This window comes from Platichthys flesus, chromosome 14 (assembly GCF_949316205.1).
Source record: "Platichthys flesus chromosome 14, fPlaFle2.1, whole genome shotgun sequence".
Lineage (NCBI taxonomy): Eukaryota > Metazoa > Chordata > Actinopteri > Pleuronectiformes > Pleuronectidae > Platichthys > Platichthys flesus.
Genome location: NC_084958.1, coordinates 7,288,413 through 7,313,086, shown reverse-complemented (window position 1 = coordinate 7,313,086; position 24,674 = coordinate 7,288,413). Strand labels below are relative to the sequence as shown.

The 24,674-nt window shown below is 40.5% G+C and overlaps 2 protein-coding genes across 2 annotated transcripts; one reads left to right on the top strand and one right to left on the bottom strand.

Annotated features, from left to right (window-relative positions):
- Positions 1–484: 484 nt before the first annotated feature.
- LOC133968879 (kelch-like protein 40a) lies at positions 485–4,381 on the top strand. The gene is made up of 6 exons (XM_062405121.1): positions 485–1,752; positions 1,871–2,031; positions 2,166–2,273; positions 2,687–2,872; positions 3,065–3,214; positions 3,965–4,381. The coding sequence occupies exons 1-6, from the start codon at positions 631–633 to the stop codon at positions 4,074–4,076; spliced, it is 1,839 nt and encodes a 612-aa protein (XP_062261105.1). The 5' UTR covers positions 485–630; the 3' UTR covers positions 4,077–4,381.
- Position 4,382: 1 nt separating this feature from the next.
- LOC133968880 (vasoactive intestinal polypeptide receptor-like) lies at positions 4,383–23,538 on the bottom strand. The gene is made up of 13 exons (XM_062405122.1): positions 23,371–23,538; positions 21,600–21,693; positions 19,810–19,923; positions 15,075–15,181; positions 14,857–14,954; positions 13,601–13,730; positions 11,143–11,296; positions 9,845–9,905; positions 8,153–8,219; positions 7,972–8,063; positions 7,693–7,822; positions 7,246–7,287; positions 4,383–6,862 (listed from the first exon to the last, which is right to left on the bottom strand). Exons 1-13 carry the CDS (start codon positions 23,425–23,427, stop codon positions 6,671–6,673), a joined length of 1,338 nt encoding a protein of 445 aa, XP_062261106.1. The 5' UTR covers positions 23,428–23,538; the 3' UTR covers positions 4,383–6,670.
- Positions 23,539–24,674: the final 1,136 nt, after the last annotated feature.

Genomic DNA, 24,674 nt, shown 5'->3' with positions numbered 1-24,674 from the left:
AAATCGTGAACTTCAGAGTGACCTAAGGTTAAATTCTAATCATCTGATCAAAACAGTTGCGTTTTGAGTTCAAAAGTATATTTTTTCTGTTTGTAACCTGAGGATTGTTAAGTAGTTTAGTAGTTGAGTAGAACAGTATAATTAATTGTTGCTCCTGTGGTAACATGAGACTTTCCAATGTCTGGGGAAGTTTATTAACCTGCTAGTCTTTCAAGAACAAGAGCGATGAGTATAAAACGAGTATACACAGAGTGTTGCGTGGAAAATACAACTTGGTAAAAGTTTGTCAAAATGTCATAGTAATTAAATCCAGTGAGGCTTCCGGGTGAGTTGTTCCACTGGATTTAACACGCCGTCACCCCCGTGATTAGTCATTCAGCTGTTTGTGGGGGTCTGTGTGGCGTAGGCCACCAAAATGGATTCCTCAGCTTTGTGAGGGTCCTGTCTATAAATACCCATGACTTACAGTGTGACTGATGGCCACAGACAGCTGCAGCCAGCAGCCTACCAACCCGTGGAGGCTATCCACAGCGATCTGAGCAGCCCCGTGACAGGCTGACAGTTCTGCTCTATTGTGGGGAATTGAGCAGGGCTCCCACAAACCCAACCAGGTCCAGGCGACAGAACAAAATGGCAGCCACGACCATAGACCCGGTGGAGCAGCCTCGGATGTACCAACAGACCCTTCTTCAGGATGGACTGTGTGACCTGCTGGAAAATGACAAGTTTGTGGACTGTGTCCTTAAAATCCAGGAAAAGGAGTTCCCCTGCCACCGCTTGGTTCTGGCAGCCAGCAGCCCCTTCTTCAAGGCCATGTTCCTGTCTGACCTGGAGGAGAGCAAGAAACGGGAGATTGTACTCAAAGATGTGGAGCCAGTTGTTATGGGGATGATCCTGCGGTACTTATACACCTCTGACATTAGTCTGACAGAGCAGAATGTCCAGGATATCTTCATGGTGGCCAACATGTACCAGATCCCCTCCATCTTCTCGGTATGTGTCTCCTACCTACAAGAAAAGCTGGTGCTTGGAAACTGCTTGGCCATCTTCAGACTGGGGCTGCTGCTGGACTGTCCCCGGCTCACAGTCAGGGCTCAAGAGTTCATCTGTGAACGTTACCAGGTCGTCGTCAGGGACCAGGACTTCCTGCAGTTAGGCCCAAGTGAGCTGGCCATCATCATCACCTCAGACTCCCTCAATGTTGAGCGGGAGGAGCTGGTGTTTGAATCCGTGATGGACTGGGTAAAACATGATGAGACAAACAGAGTCAAGGACCTGCCAGAGCTGCTTCACTGCATCCGTTTAAGGCTTATACCTTTGGGTTACTTCAAAGAGAAAGTTGAGTGCCACCAGTACATCCGGTTTAGCCAGGAGATCAAGAAGGAGCTGGATCTCGTCAAGGATGCTCACAAAGGGATTCTCCCAAAGCCCAGGAAGCCTAGCAGTGATGGGGCAAAGGGGGGAGAAGGAGGTGAGGATGAGGAGGAGGATGAAGAAGGATATCTGCCGGGTATACTAAACAACAACCCACGCTTTGGGATGTTTGAGATGGAACTGATAGTCATGATCAACAACACAGGGACTGTGGCCTATGACCCAGTAGGGAACGAATGCTTTGTGGTGTCAGAATCAACAGATATTCCCAAAAACCACTGCAGCCTGGTTACCAAGCAGAACCAGGTGTTTGTTGTCGGAGGACTTCTCTACAACGAGGACGATAAAGACGAACCGTTCAGTTCTTACTTCCTGCAGGTAGAGTATCAATCCCAAAGTCCACCATTAACTCTGTGATCTGAAAGCAAGGAGCTTTTCTTACAACTTCTTTTGTAGAATTTCTGTTTATTTCATTACTTATTCTCTTCATCCTCAGTTTGACCCGATGAGTTCAGAGTGGTTAGGGATGCCCTCACAACCCAACCCTCGTTGCCTGTTTGGACTGACAGAAGCAGAGAACTCCATCTTTGTTGTGGGTGGGAGGGAATTGAAGGAAGGCGAGCACGCCCTGGATTCAGTCATGATCTATGACCGACAGTAAGTACAGTCCCACTCATTTCAATGTCTGATCAATTGGATATATGCCATATTGATAATTAATCAAGTCCGTCTTGTCAGTCAAATAGTCAGTAATATTAAATTTGTATGTATGACTTTGCTTTTCTACACAGGTCATTCAAATGGGGTGAATCAGACCCTCTGCCTTATCAAGTATACGGCCACGGGACTGTATCACACAATGGTCTAGTCTACGTTATTGGAGGAAAGTCTGAAAGCAAGTATGTGGCAATGCTGATTGTCTACTAAAATCTGATATTTTAGAGTTTAATCACACATCATTTTGTAAAAAAGAGCATTGTTTGAAGTTCCCCATTCATTACTATACATACAGTTTATGATAGTATAAAATCTTACACAGATGGCCGATGGGCTCCGAAATTGGTTCCAATTCTGATTCTATTATTCACTATGTAACAGTATCAATTTTGAAACTAAACCAATAACCATGGTCCTTCTTTAAAGTTCAGGAATCACAATTGACAGATCAAAAAAGAAAAAGTAGAATTTTCAAAACAAACCAGCAAATCTTCAATTTGTATCTTGTGTGTGGGTGAAGCTCCAGAAGTATAAACTATAATCGACTCAAGGTTTGCCCCTTTAACACACTGTATTGCATGTTTTTTTTAAACAGGAAATGCCTGAGAAGAGTCTGCGTCTACAATCCAACCAAGTTTGAGTGGAAGGACCTGGCTCCCATTAAGACGGCCCGCTCTCTGTTCGGTATCACCATCCACAAAGATCAGATTTACGTGTTGACGGGGGTCACAGATGCAGGCCTCACCTGCTCTGCTGAGGTCTATGACATCGCCACCAACAAGTGAGACAACAGTTTTTTATATGACCCACTATATCTCATGGTTATGAGGTGCATCTGTCCACTCTAGTGAAATGACTCACAGTGTGAACAGCAGATCATTAGGTCATAAAATCCCACTCATTGTCCTGCTCTGGGTATCATTCAGTTATATAGCATTTTATTTAACACCATTATTGTCCTGTTGTGTTCCAGGTGGTCTGAGTTTACAGAGTTCCCTCAGCAGCGCAGTTCGCTTAATCTAATCTCATCGGGAGGCTACCTGTACGCGTTGGGGGGCTTCGCTATGATGCCCAGTGAAACCAGTGAGGAGCCCGTCCCAACAGAGATGACAGACATCTGGAGGTATTAATCCTCTACAGTAACACTGTAACTCAGTCCATGAATTTAACATTTACAAAAACTATTTAAACATTTAATAAAAATCACGTAATAATGTAGTTGTAAGCAGACTTTCTAATGTGTATGAACCTGATTTTCTGCTTATAACTGCTTGACTACTATAACTATGTAACAATAACTACTAATATAGTGTGTGATAATGTAACATGAAAGTGGATGTTTAAACATTTATTTTTTACTTTATATTGTTTATCATAACCAGGATGTGGTTAGGATTTAAGCTATAAGAGATATTTGCCTTCTTAGAGTTTTTGAATCAATAAAGTTTGAAAACTAAACAATTAAAAGAAATCGGATCCCACACTCTAGATGAGACGATCATTTCATAGACTTTAATAAACCCTTTTCACCTTATAGCAGGAAAAGGTTTTCATTGAGACATTCTGTTTTTCAGTATGTGTCCTATATCACATTATTGTAATGGCTGCATACCAATTGACTACTGTGGTTCCAGGTTGCTGGTATTGGGCACGTAGTCTCACAGACAGTCACATAAAACTATCAAAACCGTGGAACTTAACTGAACATTATTGTGCCTTTCCTTTAAATCAAGTCTAAGTTTCTGCCATGAAATATTTTTTTTCTATTTAATTAAATGAAGTTCAATTTTCTATGTTTTTACATTTATTAAAATAGTATTGATGGTGCAATGATAAAAAGGACCAAACACTAACATATGTATCTCTCCCACAGATATGATGAGGCAGACAAGTGTTGGTTCGGCATTTTGCGAGAGGTGAGCTATGCAGAGGGATCCACGATTCTTCCAGTGCGTCTCAACACTCTGCGTCTCTCCAAGTTATAAATGAGTCCAACTCTCGCTGCCATTAATGATGTATGCATAGCTTTGAAGTGAATGAGGTCTCTAAAAATGAGAAAGTGTTTTGAAAATGAGCCCCAAGTTGTTTTATCTGATGATTGGCAGCAGGGGGAGACAGATACAAGTCTAAGTACTGGAGGAGAAAGGAAAGTTAGAATATCAAACCAAATTTCTTTTATAAAAAGCTGTTGATTTGTATATCTGTTTTTATTATATTGTTTCCAAAATTGTCTTTAATATCCATTTGCTTTATTGAAGCTGAAATAAAGATACTTTGATTTTGTTGCTTCCACAGTGCAAAAGGTTTTATTAACCTTCATCTGACATTTTGTTCAATAACATATTTACAGCTGATTCCACTATACAGTACACAATATGTACACAACATGTTCAACTTGACAAATAAGAGACACTAAATCACCTTTACTGACGTGATAACAATAGCAATGAGGGAGAAACTCACATGTTTAAATGTAAACATTGATTTCCAGTTGTCACCTGAGCACTACAAGTTGTAAACCAACTCATAAGGCCTATCTACAGTCTCATATACAAAAGCTGTGTGTGACATTAAGTCTGAGGTACTTTCAGTTAGTTTAATCTTAGTTTCAGTTCAACAATCATGCACGGTATGACAAGAACAAGGTGGGAACTCAATTAAATGTTGAACACTACTTGAACCTGAAAATTGTCTAATCCGATTATGTGGCTTCAAATGTAGGACTGTGTATATAAAGGGGTATGTGTTATGATAGCCTATGTCCAACCTGTTCACCACCATGCATGTTAGCATGTTAATAAGCATAAAGTAGGGCTGAAGCTGATGGGAATGTATTTAGATTTGAGAGTGAACAAAAGATAAAAATTCACCTGATGGTGCTAAATAAAAACATTAACCATAACCATAGTTATGACAATTAATCAAATTTTGTAACATGAAGGTCTGAACTAAATATTAATTGTGATCCATCCAGTCGATGTTTGAGATGTTTCCCTTAAAACTACAAATGACCTCATGAACTTCAGGGAGGAAAGTCAGGGGATTCATCTCCTCTGAATCATCAATGTCTGAACAAACATTTCTTGGCAAACTACACAACAGTTGTGGAGTTCATTCAGTCTCGAATAAAGTATTGCAATAACCAACTGAGCAGGACATCAATAATGTAACACTGCTTGAATGACAAAAAATAATACATTACAACATACTGTATGTAGTTAAAATATACTAAAAATAAAGCAATACTACATACTGTGTGCATTTAACCTTTAAAAACAGAGCAGATGAGACTAGACTGATTTGAATGGACTAGACTGGAACAGATTAGAATAGAGTAGAATACAATAAAATAGAATTGAACAGTCTAGAACAGAGCAGACTACAACAGACAAGACTAGAGTAGAATAGAATAGCACAGAACAGACTAGAACAGAATAGAACATAACCAAAATGAGTAGACCTGGACAGACTAGACTCAAAAAGAACAGAACAGGATACTAAAATCATTCCAAGTAAATGAATAGCTCTTGCACTTGTTAAGTGTTGTTGCCACATATGAATTCCTAACGTGGTGTATTGTGAACGAATAATCAAACACATCTGGTCCATTAGTGTCAAAACCAGTAAAAACCAATGTCTGTCAAGTGACCGAGCGCTCAGAAGAAAACTAAAAGCCTCTGTAAACTGATATAAATTTCACAAGCAGGAGCTGCAGTCCCTCCTCAGGAATGTTATCCGGCAGTAACTCAGATCAGAGTGTACGTCCTGTGTAAAACTGTCATAGACAGGACAGGGAGCGTCTTGTGGGCATGCTTACTATACGCTTTCCTCCGTATCTACTCTTCATCACAGCCTGACACTGTCATTACCATCGCTCCCCAAGGCAACTTGGACCATTAAGGTAAGTGCTCGGAGTCCTCTTGTGTAACAAACACATTTTCATAAACATGTTTCTTAAAGGACGCAGCTCGTCTCTGGCTCCATCTATAGCCTAAGATTAGATGGAAACTGCAGGTCGGGAATCCCACCTCCTTTTAACTCACATCGTGATCATGAGGATCTTTTCATCCCCCCCTCCCCTCTTAGTTCATGTTATTGTGACAATTGGTTTTCAACTTGTCAATAGTCAGCAGAGGGTGACTCATCATTTGACCTCAACGCAGTGGTACATCAGTGTGACGATGACCTTTATGTAGAGATCAAATTACTTGCCTGAGCAATGCTTAAAGCCTCCTAAACTCCACACTGTTTTTTGAAAATGAGTGTTCTTGTTTTTCTTGCTGCTATTTCTCCATGTTAAGATAATTTCTTTTTATCCCGTTCATTGAGCACGTGGAGCGTTTCCATGCTGGTTCAGGTTGTCTTTCTACTCGAGGGAGAAACACGCTGAGCACTTGCCTCTTTTTTCCCTGACAGGCAATGGATCAAATTACAATGAACAAATATTAGCTTCGGCACTAAAATGTCATATTGACTTTCAGCCACCAATATCAACCGCATTGCATCAGTGAGCCACACATTCAGTACATAGAGAAAGAAACAGAGACAGAGAAAGGGGGAGAAAAATAAGCCGACAGTTTCAGATGGATGACAGTTGCTCCTGACATGCGGATGCCCGGCGAGTGGAGGGGCTGCATTTGGTCAACATGGTGATCTGGGTGCTGAAGTTGTTGCCGTTGCTGCCTATGGAGGGCTGCTGGTACTTGGTGTCAGCTCCCAGGAACCTCTGCAGCATCCATCTGCGCCACTTTCGCCTAATCTCCGACTGCACCTGCAGTGGCGAGAGAGACGAGGAAGAGGTAGACAAACAGGATGAAGGTTTTAAAGGTTGAGTGTGTAGAATTAAGTGGTGGACTTGCAGCTGAATACCCCTCACCCTGCGGTTGCCTTCAACTGTCATAAAAACTCAAAATATGTTGGTTTTTCCCAGTCTATACTACTGTAAAAAAACAGGGCAGCTTCCGTAGAGTCAACCCGCTTCCGATGAAAATGTATTTAAATATAATGGATGAAAGCATCACTCAGATTATTTTATATTCAATGTGTGCCAATCAATCCATTTAACCTGAATCTTACACACTGAACCTTAAAGCGGGTATGATAGAGTGGGGAGGTAAAATGACATTTAGCTTTTGTACATTTGTATTCACTCACCTCTCCGTTCATAAAGCAGTACAGAACTGCAACGACAAACCCCTGTTGGAGAGGAAGCAGATAATATGAACTGCCTGAGTTGAAAAGAAAAAATACCAGCATGATAGAGTTACAGCTGGGAAAAACACTAAAAATGTTTGTGCATGAGTAATGACTGTTAGATCATGACAAGCTATAAGTTATAAATTAGGAATACTTTCCATTGCTAGGTTTCCACATGTTCACTTGGCTCTCTGTGTTTAAAATCAATTTAATACTCGGTAAATCATTAACCTCATTATTCAACTGTACAAAACTAAACACGTCAGCTATGCAAACCATTTGTTGACTTAATCTGATGACCCAATTTTATTACAGAACTTTACTCAACTTTCAGGTTTTCTTCTATCTGTGGCCGTACTTGATAAGGGGCTGCTGAACACCTTGTGTGCTGTGATGCGATGTTACCTGAAAGGAGCCCAGAATGAGATCAAATACCATCCTGACTTGAGGGTGGATGTGGTCTGGAATGAAGGCAAAAAGGATGTAGTTGATCCCAAAGAGAGGAATCAACAACAGGGTGGATTTAGCCAGTCTCCTAAAAAAGTAGAAAAATAAGTAAGAGAAGGCAGGACACTACTTAAATCTCCCATACATTCGAGGCCAGAGTATGAATGTATACACTATTATAGCTCACCATTAGTAACACAAATATTAAAAAATGTATACTTGACAGTGAACACCTACGAGTACTGGTTGGATTCCTTTCTTCCGATGTCAGGGCAATTCATCTTCTGTCGCAGAATCCGGATTATACAAATGAAGAGGAAAAAGTTCACCTGCCAAGACAGTATCATGCATGTTTATGCAATTGCATTACATAGTGTTGTATTTAACATGTTACTTATGAAAAGGTGCCGATTCTCACAAGTATTGTGACTAAGATAGGTGTTTTGATAATCCACCATGGACCGTCATCGATCGTCTCCCAGCATCTGTCAGTGGAGAAAAGAAAGTCGGGATCAATATTTCTATCCATCCAACCATTATCTATACTGCTTATCCTTTGAGGGTCGCAGGGGAGCCGGAGTCAATCCTAGCCCCAATGGGCAAAAGGCAGGTTACACCCTGGACAGTTTGCCAGCCCATTGAATGGGCAGTATACAGAGACACACAACCATTCACACTGAGATTCTCCGGTTTATCTTATCTCAATCTGCATGTCTTTTGACTGCGGGATGAAGCCAAAGTAGCAGGGGAAAATCTAGACATCTGAAGAACATGCAAACTCCACGTAAAAAGACCCCCAGACAAACTAGGATTCCATCCAAGAAAGTCCTTATTCGGCTGCATATTTATATATTTTTAGCTGGTTGAAGATATGTCTCCTGTGTCATAACAAACAACCAATAAAAACACCCCTTCTACCATCTGGACTTGTTTCACCAACCTGACCCATATACCCTTCCCCTGTGCATGCGGAAAAATCCTGGGGTTAATTTCTTTCCCAGTCCAACCCGGGGCTGTACCGGGATGAGTGCAACCCTCTCTGGGTATCGTCAATTCTCAATGATCAGCTGGAGCAGCACAGTCTCCAAGGATTCAAGCTACACAATCTTTATATGGAAACTAGATCCCCAAGAACAAATATAGAGAAATTGAGTGCTCAGATGCTTAGACCTAAATATTATATCATATATCTTTATAATTATATCATTACATATTATACCCAGCCTGGATAAAGCTGAGCTTGGGTAGATTAACTGTATCCATGGGCCTGTCTGTTCCCGGGTAAGAAATGATGCTGCCTCCAGAGAGTCAGACTTCTCAGTATTACTAATAAGAGGACTGGCTTCTTATTGTAGACAGTATAGACATATACAACATCAATCACCTTGTTCAATACGAGCAGAATCTTCAGAACATGAAAAAGAGCCATGTTCATCAATGATTGTCTTCTCTGCACATGTTAGATCATATAACAATATAGGAAGTTATCGCATAAAAAATATACATTTTTTGTGTTATAACAAGACACATTTTTGTTATTACAAAAAAATATTCTTGTGACATAATAATAAAGTTTCTTGTGTGAAAATATGTTTCTTTTTAGAGTTAACCACATTGTTAGGGCCCGAAAACTGGAAGTGTGAGGCCCTATTGAAATTGTAAGGATTATTATCTTTAGAAACACACTAAGGCAGAAGCTTGTTCACCCTAAATACAAAACACCCAGACACAAACTGAACAATGTGGTTCATGCAGTCCAATCCAATGAACCACATTCATTGGATTGGACTGTACCTTTATTTTTCTGCTGTAGCAGCAATAACATTATGCACCTGCATACATGTGCCTTGTAGGTGTGCTCCGCTACTTAAACAAACACCACTACGCCTCTCCCTTTGGACTATTGAAACCTATTCAATCTGGCTTTGCCATGAAACACTAATTTACTTGTTTGCTGCACATCAATAGTTGAATAAAGAAGTCGCCATTTGCAGTCATTTGCCTTCCTGCCAGTGGAAGACTTTTGAAATGAACCCATTTAATCTAAAGGGAAGGATGTTAATATCACATTTATCAACAAGATTAAAGTCCAGACAAAGGAGTAACTCACCCGGGATCGCTTAAATATGCCTTGGTAATCACCCACGCTGAGATAAAGATAGTCGGAGCCCCTATAAACAAGACAAGACAATTTGTAAATTAATTCAACATTAAACTAATCTCAATGAGAAAATTTCAATTATGTCCACTGTGTTCAAACATACATTACCAAATATGACATTGAGTGGTGTTTGCACTGTTAATCTTTAGGATGATTGTATTGCTTTAAATTTAATTTTGGATACGCTCATAACTTTTAACTGGACCAACTGACATATTTGCTCTATGTCAATATTGGATCATTGGTGGTATCTGCAGGGAAGCTGCAAGCTTCTTTCCATTTTCCTGCCGTCAGACGCAGCATCTCAGGCCTATTTATACTCACTTTATTGGTGCGTTGGGAAAAAAAGGGCAGTAGAAAATTTTGGAGGTTGCTGAATGTTCATTTCAAAGCCAAGCATTACATTACATTTCATTTAGCTGACGCTTTTGTCCAAAGCGACTTACATTTTTAGAACACTCAGCATTTATGAGGGGCCATTTTAGGGGTTCAGTACCTTGCCAAGGACACTTAGGCATGCAGATGGGAAAGAGTGGGATTTGAACCGGCAACCTTCTTGTTGCAGAACACCCACTCTATCCCCAAGGCCACGCTCTCCCCAAGCAGCAGTGGAATTTTAGGACAAGAGGCCAAATGAAGTATTTGAGAGATTTAAAAGTGTTGAAAAGAAATAGTGTTACGAGACGAATGCACAAAAGAGCTCAGCCAATTCTTCTGTATTAATACATGCATGTTATGGTGAACCATTACAAAAAGCCAGAGGTGTAGTGAGTGGACCAAGAGCTCAAAGGAGCACCCTTGCTGCATCAGCAACCATTAGACTGATAGTAGAAGTTCAAATCCACATTGTTTGATCTGTTTTAGTGAGACAAGGTGTCAGAAAATATTTAAATGAGCTATAAGCAGCAGAAGCATAGCAGGACTGAATGATAACAAGAGCAGAGTGGCAACTGCCTGCTGCTGCTCATCTAAAGCTGGCAGCAGGACTCATTCATATGCAGATGGTAAGGCACAGTATTTCCCCCCATAGCTACAACATGTATTAAAACCTCACTTCCATTAACATATGATCACGTATGTTGTGGCTGTTGTAGTAGAGACACAACAGACTTTCAGGTTGCCCGATGATTGCATTTGATGATCTCTGGTTCCCACTCAAGACAAATGGCCGGATCGAATGTCCTTGAAAATGAGTTTGTGCATGCCATCACTATTCATAGACATATGGCATGGTGGCCAGCACGTACCCCATCCGATCAGGATGTACCACCAGAAGTACTTCCTCTCGGAGAAGAAGGAGACGGCTAACAGGGTGTGGAGGTAGAGGCCCTCCACCAGCAGCCAGAAGTAACTCGCCATGATGCCATACTGGAAGAAGACCACCACTGCCTTGCAACCCACCTAAAAAACACACCATATTGTTAGTGGCTCATTGCTTTACCAGTGAATGTACATAAATTAAATTCTATCACAAGTCAGATGATGAAGACAAATTAGTTGCCGGCAGACAAGGCTACATGGAATATGGTTTTAGTAGATTAATCTGAAATAAGTATTGATGTCAGACTTAAAATTAAAATTATTCTGTTAGACTTGGCAAATCACTAATCAAACGTAGCAGTGAGGAGACGTCATTATCACAATGAATAGGAACATAATCTACTGTGAGTAGAGAAAATTCTACATGGGTTATGATTGTGCTGAGTCTGATTATACAAATGGACTTCGAGACTGATTAAATCTGCAATCAAAGTGCATTTCATATTCATATTGATGGTTTCAATCTCAAGTGCCACACATGGGAAGATACTGATGTTTGTGTCCCAGGGGGCGTAACAGATGCCGTCGCACTACCTGCTCTGCAAATGTTACTCAATAGGCCTACAGTGTGAGACACTACTTAAATAGTCTGCACTTATATTGCGCTTTTGTAGTCTTGACGACCACTAAAAGCTCTATACAGTATAGTTCTATCAATCGCCCATTCAGGCAGACATTCATACAGTGCATCTGCATCCAGCACTTTCTCTATCACACATCACTCATACACTGCCGGCACAGCTATCAGGGGCGATTTGGGGTTCAGTATCTTGCCCCAGGGCACGCTGAATGGGGGAGAGTGGGATCGAACCAACGACCGTTGGTGGATGGCTCGTTGTATCTACTGAGCCACCACTCACAGAAACCACTGAACAATGGTAGAGGTAAAATTCAGTGTTGTGAATTTAGCAGGATATCTTTTACTGCTTAACTTTCTATAAGTATGAGGGAAAATTATGCTCTGGATGTGGTTCAACATGTTGTGAAATACATTTATTTGGTCATCTGCTGCAAATAATTGTAGGATAAGTTACAGATCCTGGTTACAGCTTCCGATTTAACATTAAAAGGGAAATCAGTGTCCTGGCACATCTTTGTAGTCATGCATCCTCTCTTTCACTGGTCCCTGTCCCTTGATGCAGTCTCTCACTGCTAAAGGTTGCTTTGCAATTTCTTCTTAGAGAAGTGAAACCATCCTCCTCAGATGTGCTTCATATTCTAAGGTAATTCAGTATAATATTGAACCTATTGATCTTTGTCATTGAGCTGAAATCTTTGCGATATAATGAAAACCACAGTTTTACCAGAATGGAAACAAGTGCTACTTGTATTAGTGTCACTTGATTTCTTCCATCACTGGCCCAATTCACACAATCTTTAAACCTACAAATTCACAACTTTTCAAAATAAAGTTTTGTAATTCTGCTCATTTAGCATTGCAGCAACAAAACAAACATTGCGCGTTTTAGTTCCAAGGTTGTTTATAAAGGTTTTGTTCCCTGCAGGAGTTTTAGAAATTTGCATTTTCCAAATGATATTTTAAATTAGGTTTTTCCAGTTTTACATCATCAGTTTAACATCATGTGTTACTTTCTACAAAAAAAATCCTGTCCTTACTAAATTAAGAGTTGAGAGGGTGGGCAGCTGTGTTAGGACAATCTGTGTACCCTGAAGAGGACATATCTGAATTAAGCCATTAACGATTGGTTAGAGACAGTGAAGTAGGTGATTTACAGTCTGCTGATCTAATCCTCTCTTGTGATAAAACAGTAGATTCAGCTGGAGCGAGATTTAAGCCTACACCAGTGACGCTGGTGACCTGATCAATCAAATGAAATAAAAAAATCCTCATGGACGTGGAACTAGATCCTGGAGTTTATCTGGCTCCTTATCTCACATACAGCACTACGATACTGTCACGGTCGTGTTGTCGAGACACATTGATCAAAACTCTGAATTTGATATATTGACAAAGCTGTCTGTTGTTCAGGTTTATGTTCGGCAAACAGGAACTCTCACAACATCCTGCTGGACACATGAATGGGGAAATGGCACATGAGGAGTGAACGCCACTCAGCAAACAGTGCTGCACCCAGGAGCACTTGAGCTCTCGCAGGTTAAGTAAACTCTGAGACAAAGATCTAAGGTCAGTAAAGTCTGCATGCGTGAGTAATTCAGTAGATGCAGTACAAAAACGTCAGTGCTGCTTGCTTTCAATTGAAGAGTCAACTTGATATACGTAGAACAGGACCTTCGATAGGCAGGGAAAAAAATCTAATAAACTTTGCGGCTTTGCTAATAAAACCGACACATTGGCGAATGAGGCGGGAGTGTTCAACAGCACGGAGAGAGAGAAGGGTATGGGGGATTGTAGAGCACTCTCACAGATGATTGGCAGTTTTCTGTCTCGCCAACATCATACAGAACCACGTCCTTGATGAACACAGCTACGGCCTTCAGTATGAAAGACACAAAGAGATGCATGTGGATGCAGTTTCTCGTGCAGTGCAGCTTCCTGTAAAGAAATAAACCAGACAAATTAAGTCTACTTTCAGAACTTCAAATCTATTTAAAAGCAAGTACTTACTTAAAACAAGTTGAAAGGTTAATGTGGTAATTTAACTGGACTTGTCCATCTGTCCATATATTTGCACTTTCACTTAAACGCTTTCAGCTCTTCTTCCACCATTATATGTGGTGAACAGTGTAGCCATTACAAACACTTACTGTACATGACTCATACCCTGTGACATGCTCCTATACTGTGCTGAACCGTGCTGTTATCTAAATGTCAAGACATCTGTATCTGTTTCATACTTTACATGGAGTTTATCTTCCAGTAGAAACATATATTTATCAGGCTCATGACATGACATTCAGAACAGAAGTAAACATGGACAAATCAGGCGTTTTTTTTCCGAGAAAATGTCACTAATCTAAATTTTCTCTGCTGGATGCTTTCCAACAAATGCCTTCCCGGTGAGCTTATGATTGGAGGGTGAATTGTATCAACCAATTAGGAGAGTTGGCCCAGAAGACACGGGCGCAATGACACACTACATCGGCCAGCTGCCTGAACATCGCAACTGCAGCTCAACATAAACAGTCAAACGCTGTTCACATCCTGTGTCCCTGCTCACAAGTCCAAACCATTGGCATTTAATAAGGCCGAGGAGTAAACACATCCCCATGTTGTTTAGCCCATAACACACAAACAGTCCAAAAGCAAACACACCCAAATGAAGAGCGAGGCCTTTAATAGAAGCTACACACGAACCCTTATAAACCTATTCTAATGATGCGTTCTGTTCCATGCCAACATGAACACATATTTTCTCTCTGCAACCAGATAGGACTGATGGGAACACGCTGTGAACAACAGCGGATCGTCTTAAGTGCATGGACTTTATGGACGCTTGCACTCGACCACTTTGCTTGAGAGATGCTGCAGCTGCAGATCGTGTCAAGTTTGAACAACAATTTCTTTTTGTCACATTACGGTGTGAAAAACACAGTAAATCTTCTATAAAATGCAGGAAGTACGGTGTGAAACCGGAATTTTATTGTTCCAAATGATGGAAAAAAGGTGTTTGATTGCCTTCATGCGGGGACATTAGGGAAAGGTTGATGGATCTACTTACCGAAAGAGACACAGTATGATGATGGCAACCGTGAGAGAGATGAGCGACACGCTGTGGCCGATGGTGTAACCCACTTTAATGGCGGTGAAGAAGTGTCCCTGCAACGAAAAAGTTACAGAAACTGAAGCGAATCATCTGAAGTGACAATTAACTTGTCGACCACACAACCATAGAAACATGGGGCCATTGTGCGGGTCTAAACTGGCTGCCATACTGACAGTATTATCATCAATGGTGCTGTTGGGATTGTATCCGCAGTCCATTATGTAGGAGTCCATGCTGATCGGGGTCCAGCCGTCCTCGGTGCAGGTCTTTGACAGGTTACCTAATGAGCAGAGGGGCAAAGGGAATACTCAACATTACTCTTATAGAATACAATTAATTGCTTCAGTGTGTTCCACATAAATGTGTGTGTGTGTGGGTGTGTGGGTGTGTGTGTGCGTGTGTGCGTGTGTGTGTGTGTAAATGTGTGTTTGTTTGTGACTTGCAAGGCAAAAAAAATGCTCACAATTAATTATGTCTCGCTGAGATGCATGTGTCTCAGTGGAATACTCTCTTATACAAAAAGGAAGTAGAATGAAAGAGTGAGGGGGATCAGAAAGCCCCACTGGCTCAGAGATGCCAAGACTGTTCCCATGTGTATTAACCTCCATTTGTATCTTAAGAAGACTGCCAGGTTGCACACACACATGCAGGCACACACCCCAGGAGGCCAACAGTGGAGCAGAGAGATATTTTTACACTGGCCGGCCCATGGGGGCAGAAGTGAAAGGTGAAAAACTGCCTTGGACTGATCATCTAGGAGAAGATAGAGCTGCAGAGTAGAGCTCTCGTCTCTCAGCTAAGAACAGCAGAGATGACTGGTGCTTTTTAAAGAGTTTAGAATAGATATAGGTTTGCAGTCCAGAGCACAATTTAGTCGAGCTCTGGAGACAAAAGAAAAGACTAGAGCTCAGAGTAGAGTCCAATATTCTACACACTAGTGTAAATGAGACAAATGAGAAAAAAATAGGACATTTTTCAATGGGGATTGTTTAATATCTGTACCACTTAAAACAAGGACATAGATAAAAATGTATTTAAAATCTATTTCAGTGAACACAACTGAGATGGATTAGGACTTCCTGGTTAGTTTTAATGACCGCATCTATGTGCAGCACCACATCAATATCAGAATCAGACATCTATCACACACTGAAATTATTTAAGAAATGAGAAATTGACTTGAGTACTCATAAACATGATCCAAATATTTAGGTAATGTTGCATACAAAGATGTGTTACAGAAGAGTTGTAAGGAGTTATCAGACTTTTATACTGAAAATTCAAGTAAATGCCTCACTATGCAGAGGAGGCACTTATCATTTATTAGACATCGCTGTGATTTAGCTAAGTCTCTCATTGTGTAACATTTATTTCTTGCATTTATCAATCGCCTCTCCTGTAAATATAAGAAAAGAAGTTGTCTGTTGGCGACAATTTAATCCGTGTGCTAAATGCAAGTGTGGAAATCTAAATGTAGAACATTCCTCACATTTCCCAACCATATCGCTGCACAAGCCACTATCAAATCAAGACCGTGTTGGGAAACGACCAACAATCCAAAGTCTTAGAATGTATTTGGCATTCAAATACGGTCAGCTCACAAATACCTGAACGGCGTATTGCAGAGAAGACGGAGGCTTAGCCTCCTCAAACAACATGACAAGACACAAAGGCGATGATAAGCCCCTGCTGTTTCAGTCCATGCCACCACTGGATTTGGCTTGTTTGAGGGATTGCCAGAAGAATGCTTTCATCATCCCCCAAAACATGACAGCAAGGATTTTCAGAGTAATGCACGACAACCAGGACGTCAAATCAGTTAATCACCCCCATCATCGGTTTGATTTCCAGGATGTGCTTTTCTATCAATGTTAAACAGTCAAATGCTTTATCCTTCCTAATTATAACTCGGAGGAAGATTTATATTAGCTTGCCTTGAACAGCTTGAGCTCAGCTTAATATTATGGCATGAGGGTGAAGCCACTGAGACAGAGACTGAGTCACACTGAGCCTGAAGTGAGGGTGAGTTGCTTGTCTTATTAAAAGAGATGAATGACTGCATGTTTGCATAAGACCTACTAGGAGTTCATGAAAATGGCAAACTCTATCTCAACAAAATGTATGACTTGGCCCCTGTATCTCCGGCGCCAAGTTTCTGTTCCTTGTTTTTTTTAATGTTGTGTGAAATGAATGGCTCGAGATGTGTCAATAAATCATGTTTCTCTAAAATGCTTCCCTTCTCAAAGTTCTGAAACCTAAAAATGAAAACAGGACACTACTACACAAACAAGGCTGTTTAACTTGGTCCCTGACATGCTCAAACTTGGAGATGAAAGGCTCTTTACCTGTCTACAACAATAATTTACAATGCAAATAATGGGACTGTTTATCAACCCCTAATTAGGTCCTTGCTACATAACCTAAGAGTGGATCAGGTTTAACCAGCAGAGACCTGCACTGATTTGCTGATTTACTGCATAATTTACATCATTCACATCAGTAGAGCAGAGGTCACTTACAATCCCCCCGTCCTTCTTGTAAGGCCTCTGCACGTCATTCTGGTCCCTTGAACAGCAAAGGCCTGTTGATCCTGTGAACCTCTGACATGTCTGCAAAATATACTTCTGCCTTCAACCCCACAAATCTGGCAATTCCACATCTGTCTCTTTCTTTTCCCAGGACAGCATTCCTCTCTCAGGTCACACCATCTCCCATCTGGGTCACATCACTGCTCCCCCTCAAAAAAACGTCTTTCTCCACATAGAGCGTTGCTTAATGATAATAAGTCTTTGGTTCGAGTTCCTTCCTATGCCCTTAATGCGAAATACTGGTTAGTGTACATGGGGAGAGAGCCCCCTGAAGCAGGTTCAATGTAAAACAACTGAAGTCACTAACAGCTGGAAGCTGTTGACCGTGCACTTGTTCATAGTACAGATAACGCTGTGGGTATCGGATTTTGGGAAAAGTTTATCTTTTCACCCCTGTCCATTCTAGTTAGAAGTGGTTATTTTTCAGATATCTTGATGAATCTGCACCAATATTCACTTTCTTTTTAGTCGTTTTTTAACTTCTATTTGTACTGACACAAAATATGGCTCTTTAGCCAACAAATGCTACAGCACTGCAGTAGCTTATCACCAACCTTGTCTCTATTAGGTACTGGGGAGGGTAGCTTACAACTCTGCATATCAGAGCAGCTGAAAACAGCTGCCACCTCCTCCCTTAAACAAGGTTCATGAGAGCAATTACAGTTTTGTGTGCCATAAATTCAAAACAATGCTAAAAAGCTCTCTAGAGCTGATGGGAAATGCAGAGTTAATGCAATTCTCTGTAGGTTTTGTCACTATGACATGACTATGATATTTTAAACACAGGTTTTGACCATATCAAAAAACGTAACAACAACATATTATTAAATGAAGTGTGATATGGTGAATTTGTTTAGCATTCATTTGGACCTGTTGATTGTGTCCATAGGATGCAGGTAAGCCAAACTTTTTTTTTAATTTAGATGGTCTTCACCACCTGAGGGATCTATATAGATGTTAAATGCTGCAACATCTTCACAAGCACTTTGCTGTTGCTGATTGGGGCTGACTCTGTAATGTACAGTGACTATATCAGAAAAAAAACAATGCCTCTTTTTGGTGGTAAAAAACTATGCTATGAGAGCGGTGAACCAAAACAATGATTAAGATTAAGACTAAGATCCATTTATTCATCCCAAACACATGCACAGACATGCAAAGGCACACTCATGCAGGTAGGGAAATTTAATCTCTGCTTTTGACCCATCTGTTGCAGACACACAGAGCAGTGAGCGACCATGTACGGCGCTCGGGTAGCAGTTGTTGGGGGAGTAAGGTGCCTTGCTCAGGGAGACTCTTGGATTTTTGGACAAATCAATCCAGGTTCGTCTCTGGTTGTCTCTCCGTGGAGTCGAACCAGAGACGAACCAGAGACCTTCTCTGCCCATAGTCCAAGTTTCTGCCACTAGACCACCGCCTCTCTGAGCTAAAGATGCTAAAATACCAATGGAAGTGTAAAGTTGCTGTAATTCTCTATGGATTCAACAATATGACTGACACACATACAGTACAGTGCACATACAGCAGCTATTTAATTTGTTGTAAATATAAAAAAAAGAACTGATGAGTGTTCCTTTAAAGGACCATGTCCCTGAGTCAGTGTTCTCTTAATACTAATACAAAACTGCATCAACTCTTACAGCCTAATTACAGTCAGGAGACTCGTGGTAATTAATGACAAATGGAGATATAAGGGAAGTTCAGGGGCGAATAATCTCAGGATGTACTGTACAAACACATGCTGATTCATCCTAGAAATTCTCAAGAGAGTGGTCTCCCTTAGCATTCATAATTAGTACTGCTTCCATTTGAGGCTTCTCATATATAAAACCAGGACAAACATATGTTGTGGGTGGATGATGCCAGTATGTTTTTTTTTTTGTTTTTTTTTTCTCCTCAGCTGTTTATATATATATTTAGATATATATACTTTATTTTCTATTTTAAATTTTGATATTCTATTTTATTCTATTTTATACTACTTCTTTTTTATTTGATTTTATAGGTTGTAATTACTTGAGCATTGCTAGAAGAGAGCCTGAGACTCAAGCATTTCACTGCCAGCGTCTGCTTAATGTTATTGTTGTGCTTTGACAATAAAAAATCTTGAATCTAGACTCTATGAGAAGTTTGTATTTTTTGGCTCAGCTGTGCCATGTGTTTTGAGTTTTACAATACTGTAATATAAGAGACGGAACGTCATGAAGCATAGAAACATCTGAGATTGCGGACCATCACACACATCAACACAGAGTAGTCACTTGATTGTCTTTTCGTTCTTTCACACACAATCACCCTATTTAGCAAATGTGATTCTTACGTGTAAGGACATCCCTGGAGAAGTAGAAGAGGTATTTGGGACAAGGGATGGTAACCACCTCTCCGATGTCGGCACTGGGCCAGCAGGTGATCTTGTCCCACGTCCCACTGCAACCTGACAGAGAGAGAGCGAAAAAACATTTGTCAAACACGAAGATACCTTACAATCGAAGAGAACAAGCTTTAAACACAAGATTTTGGACTGAACGTGTTTGATGCTGTTGTAACATTAATCAGGTCCACAGACAAACAACAGTCTGATTAAAGGGGGAACACTGAAGTTCCCATGGCAGCCACAGTGTGTGTGCTCAGGTCAGCTGTCGTTACAGCCAGGCTGGGTTCCAAACAGCAGATGACCGAAGTCAACACGCAGCCAACATGACTTAAACAGCTCCCTGTGCTTCGTTACACATTATCATTTGAATTCAACATATAGTGTGTTTGGTCTCTGGATGCAGAATCAGGTCACTTGGAAATCAGCACCTGCGCAACAGTTTAACAATATGATAAATCAGTTGGCCAAGTGAGATATACATCATCCCCCGGAGGATTTACCTGCATTTACATTTGTTTGAATTTACAGCGTGCAATGTGATATTCAAATTAAAAAATAATTAGTATTTAATTACTTTTACTGTGTGTGAAAGCAAATACAGTCTCCTGAAACCTGCAGTTCGGAAAGACACTGTTGATCTGACACTGGCAGATAATAGGGGCTAAACAAAGTAGAGTTATATTCCTATAGAGAATAAATCTGTGCTGTAAGTGTGCAACACTGCACTTAGCAATTTTTTATGCAAATGTTCTTTTGTGCATAATTTTTTGTATAATTTACCTAACAGTCTATATATATATATATATATATATACATATATTTATTTAAATATCTCTTGATAGCAATGCACTTATAAAGCATAAAACCTTTTGCAATTATTCTGCACCACTGCACTTTACTTAAAGGACAAGTGTGTAGAATCTAGTGACATCTAGTGGTAAAGTTGCATGTTGCAGCTGAATACTCACTTACTTCACCCTCCACTCCTTAACAGTTTTCATAAAAACTCAAACGATATTTAATTTCACCAGTTTGGTGGAATAACATGGCAGAGTCCGTAGAGAAGACCTGCTCCTGATGTAGATATAAAGTAATTAAATAAAAAAGCCTATTCTAGGGTAAAGCAAACAGCAATTTATACAGGTTTGAAGAAAAATACCAGTAAAAACATCACTAAAATAATTTTATAATTTCCGCCTTTAGACCTAAATCTTACACATTGGACATTTAATCACATTTTTCTACAAAAAATAGTTCTGTCTGTGGTGAAAGGTTTATATTATAACTTATTCTCTGCATGTTTATTTTATTTTGTATTTTTATGTAACTTTTTTCATATTCTATTGCCTTTTTCCTTCACCTGTCTACCTCCCTCTGAAGTTGTGGCTTGATGGACCGTGGGATCAATAAAGTGTCATCTTACCTTTATTTCATCTGCAATTAATCGAAAGGACAAATCAGTTCCATTGTTGCACACCTACTGCTGTGTTCATCTTCAAAGCATTCAGTGTTAATGAGAGCGTGATCACTTGAAACTAAACGTGAGCACATGTGACAACAAGTGGCTGGCTTTAGGTGAAAAACACTGTTCAACCATGCCCAGTGTAATGTGAAGCCAGAGGGGAGGTCTGAACAGCTTCTGTTGTCTTTAGAGCCTGTTGTGCCACTGGTGAATTTAACAAATTTCGACAAGACAGAGTGTGCAGCCAAGACACATGCACACAAAACCCACATACCTGTTGTTCTGTTCTCAATGTGAGCCTCACACGTGTCTCTCTCTTTTTCTATCTCCCTCATCATGTCGCACATCTGATTATGCACTGAAAACACCTGTGGAGAGAACATTTTAAACATGTTTTCTGTGCATCTCTGAGGTCACACTTCATTTTGTATCTGTTAGGCAAAGAGTTGTACAGCGTGAAACATGAAGGTAAGCACAGCTCTCAACTCCGCTGATGTCCGCCAGAGATGAACCAGCCGGAGCCACCATTAATCTCTCCAACCGGCCGACACATGGCAGACACAAAATCAATCTCTTGCCGATGATTCAACAGTCATATTCTGTAGATGTGCATATTTTGAAATTGTAGGGAATCCTCAGGTATGCATGAACTGCTTCCATATGAAGCTGAATCCATGAGGGTTTATCACCAGGGAATACAGAGACCCTCTGCAGGACCACAAGATTTATTGCTGTTACTTAGGTGGATGAGTCTCTCTCTCTGTGGACATTAATCAGACTGGTAGTATGTGGCTATTGTTAATTCAGCAAAATGACTCCATGTGACTCCAGCCTCTCTCCTTGCCACACAAGGTGACTCCCCCCTTTAAATTATGATTTATCATACTCCTAGGGCAACGTCCCATGCGCTGTGATACTTTGGACTATGTGACTCCAGAACATGCTGTCAGTGATGGATCAGTGGTGCCTTCAGCGTTGCAAGCTAGAGTATCAGGAGAAAACGTCTTGCACTCCATCATCATGATGATCATCATTACTTTTACCTTGCTCACCCCGCACAGCACTTCCCATCATTTCCCTCACTCGATTTATTTTATCACTGGTGGTATGGAAACATGGGTGTGTGCAAATTCTCATATAAAAGCCAGGTTGCTATTCTGAGGGATATGACCTCCCTATTGAATTCCAGCATGAATCATACATGCTTCTCTACAGGAGACAGTTTGTGGATAGAGACAGTAGGGACCAGAGAGTACAGAGACAGACAAAAGAGCTCGTTGCCATGGTGTCCCTGTGGGGAGACAAGCGGACACCTTTAGTGGCTTCATCAAGGACATAAAACACATGAGTGTCACTGAGGAACAATCACAATGTTCTGTTTGGTGTAAAATGTCATTAAGAAGCTGCTGGCTTCGTCTGTGGTGCCTGAGGAGACACACGCAAGACACACGCTCAGTGTGAACATATGATAAAAGAGTGATGATGCTGTAGGAAGTGTTGGGGACTTTAAACTTTAAAAATAAAAAATGAGGGTTGGGGTTTCTGCTCCCCCCGCCATCCTATGGTCTCTCTCTCCCCTATTCCCCGTTTTTCTTTGCTCACCCCACAGGTCGAGGCAGAAGCTCTCATTGAGTCTGGCTTTACTGGAAAGGTTCTTCCAGTTAAAAGGAAGTTTTCTCTCCATAGTCCCCATGTGTTAGCTCATTGTGGGAACTGTTGGGTTGCTTTATAATGTTGTAGGGTTTCGATCTCACTAAGTAAACTGCCTGGAGATAACGTATATTATGATTTGTCACAATACAAATACAATTTGACTGCATGTTGGCCAGTGACATCGAGCTCCCCACCGGTGTGCAGCACATCCAAAGCTGGGTTTGGAGAGCACCGGCGTGCGCACCAACTTCCACTTATAGAAAACTCACCACTAGATTAAAATGGGTTAACCTATCATTGCCACAATTAGGAGAGAAGCCGATAGAGAATCTAAAAAGCTGCACGAGCTGAAGTCATGAGGAAATAAAGTCAAAGTGATCAAATATACTCACTGGCTCCAGAAACATGGAGAAAAGGAGAAAGATTCCCTTTGAAACGTCTCCCGACATATCCGCCAAAGTATTTTATTTCGTTTCGTAAAAACGTATTCGATGCTAGATATAAAACTATTTGGTAAAGAGGTTAAAATCTAGTAATAATCCTCCGGGGGTTTCTGTGGGTCCCTTTACTGACTCCGTGCGTTCTTGCGCACTGAAGTGAAGGGAATTGCTGCGCTCCTGAAACCCTCCTCCTCCTCCTCCTCTCTCTACCTTGAACAACTTGCAAATAACCAATGACACAACATCTGTGAACGTCAGTGGATGAGGGCGTAAACACGCAGCCAAGAGAGAGAGGGAAACTAATACATGCCTTTGTGTAATCTTGTACAGCCTGGTATCAGCATAAGCATTTTCATCATCATTATGACGTGTAGCTGCTTCACTGATTGAGGAATTTGCATATGAAATATGATCGGTAGGTTTAATACAATACATTGATAAAGATTAAACTGATGGTTCTCAGTTTTCAAAAAGAGTTTAAAGTTTTAGAGTTTAAACACTTTCACTTCCAATGTGGTTTTATATAAATAACTTCAATGTCCAAACTGTTTTTTCTTAAAGATTTAAGTCCATCAATGAAAACAGATTTGTGTATCAGACCGAATTATTCATATCAGTATCCCCCGGATTTATCGTGTGCCACCTTGGAGGAAGCCTGGCCCCAAGAGGAACCACTAAACCATAAGCCATTGGTTTCTCGAGTGGTTTTTCAGCCAAGGACCCCCTCCCTACTAGATACAAAATATTCGGTGGACCCTCTCATGTATCTCCCTTGGAATAATTTGACATACTTGACACAGCATATATTTTTTTTAGACTTCTTTGTTAAAGATCAACATAAGAAAGTGTCTTAGAAAGATGTAAGACATGTATTAAAAATATTGTTACTATGTCAACACAGAATACCCTTATACCTAGTAGCCTAATATAAATGGATTAATCTGTAAACTTTTTCATGGACCCCCGGGGTCTACTGACTCCCATTTGAGAACCACCACTATAAACTACCAAACTGTAGATAATAGTCCTTTACAAACTACAATATATAAATTTCTATACATTTAAAAAAAAAAAAATAGTATCAATAGTCTAAATATAAAGTTGAGTATGATACATCTCCGATAATACTTTGATCCATTTACTTGAATAAGATGTTTAAAGCAGAAAGTAATTCAATATATTTGCATTTTTGTACTTCAGCAAATTAACTGCAAGTCGTATATAAAGCAATTTATATACACAGCTTTATACACTGC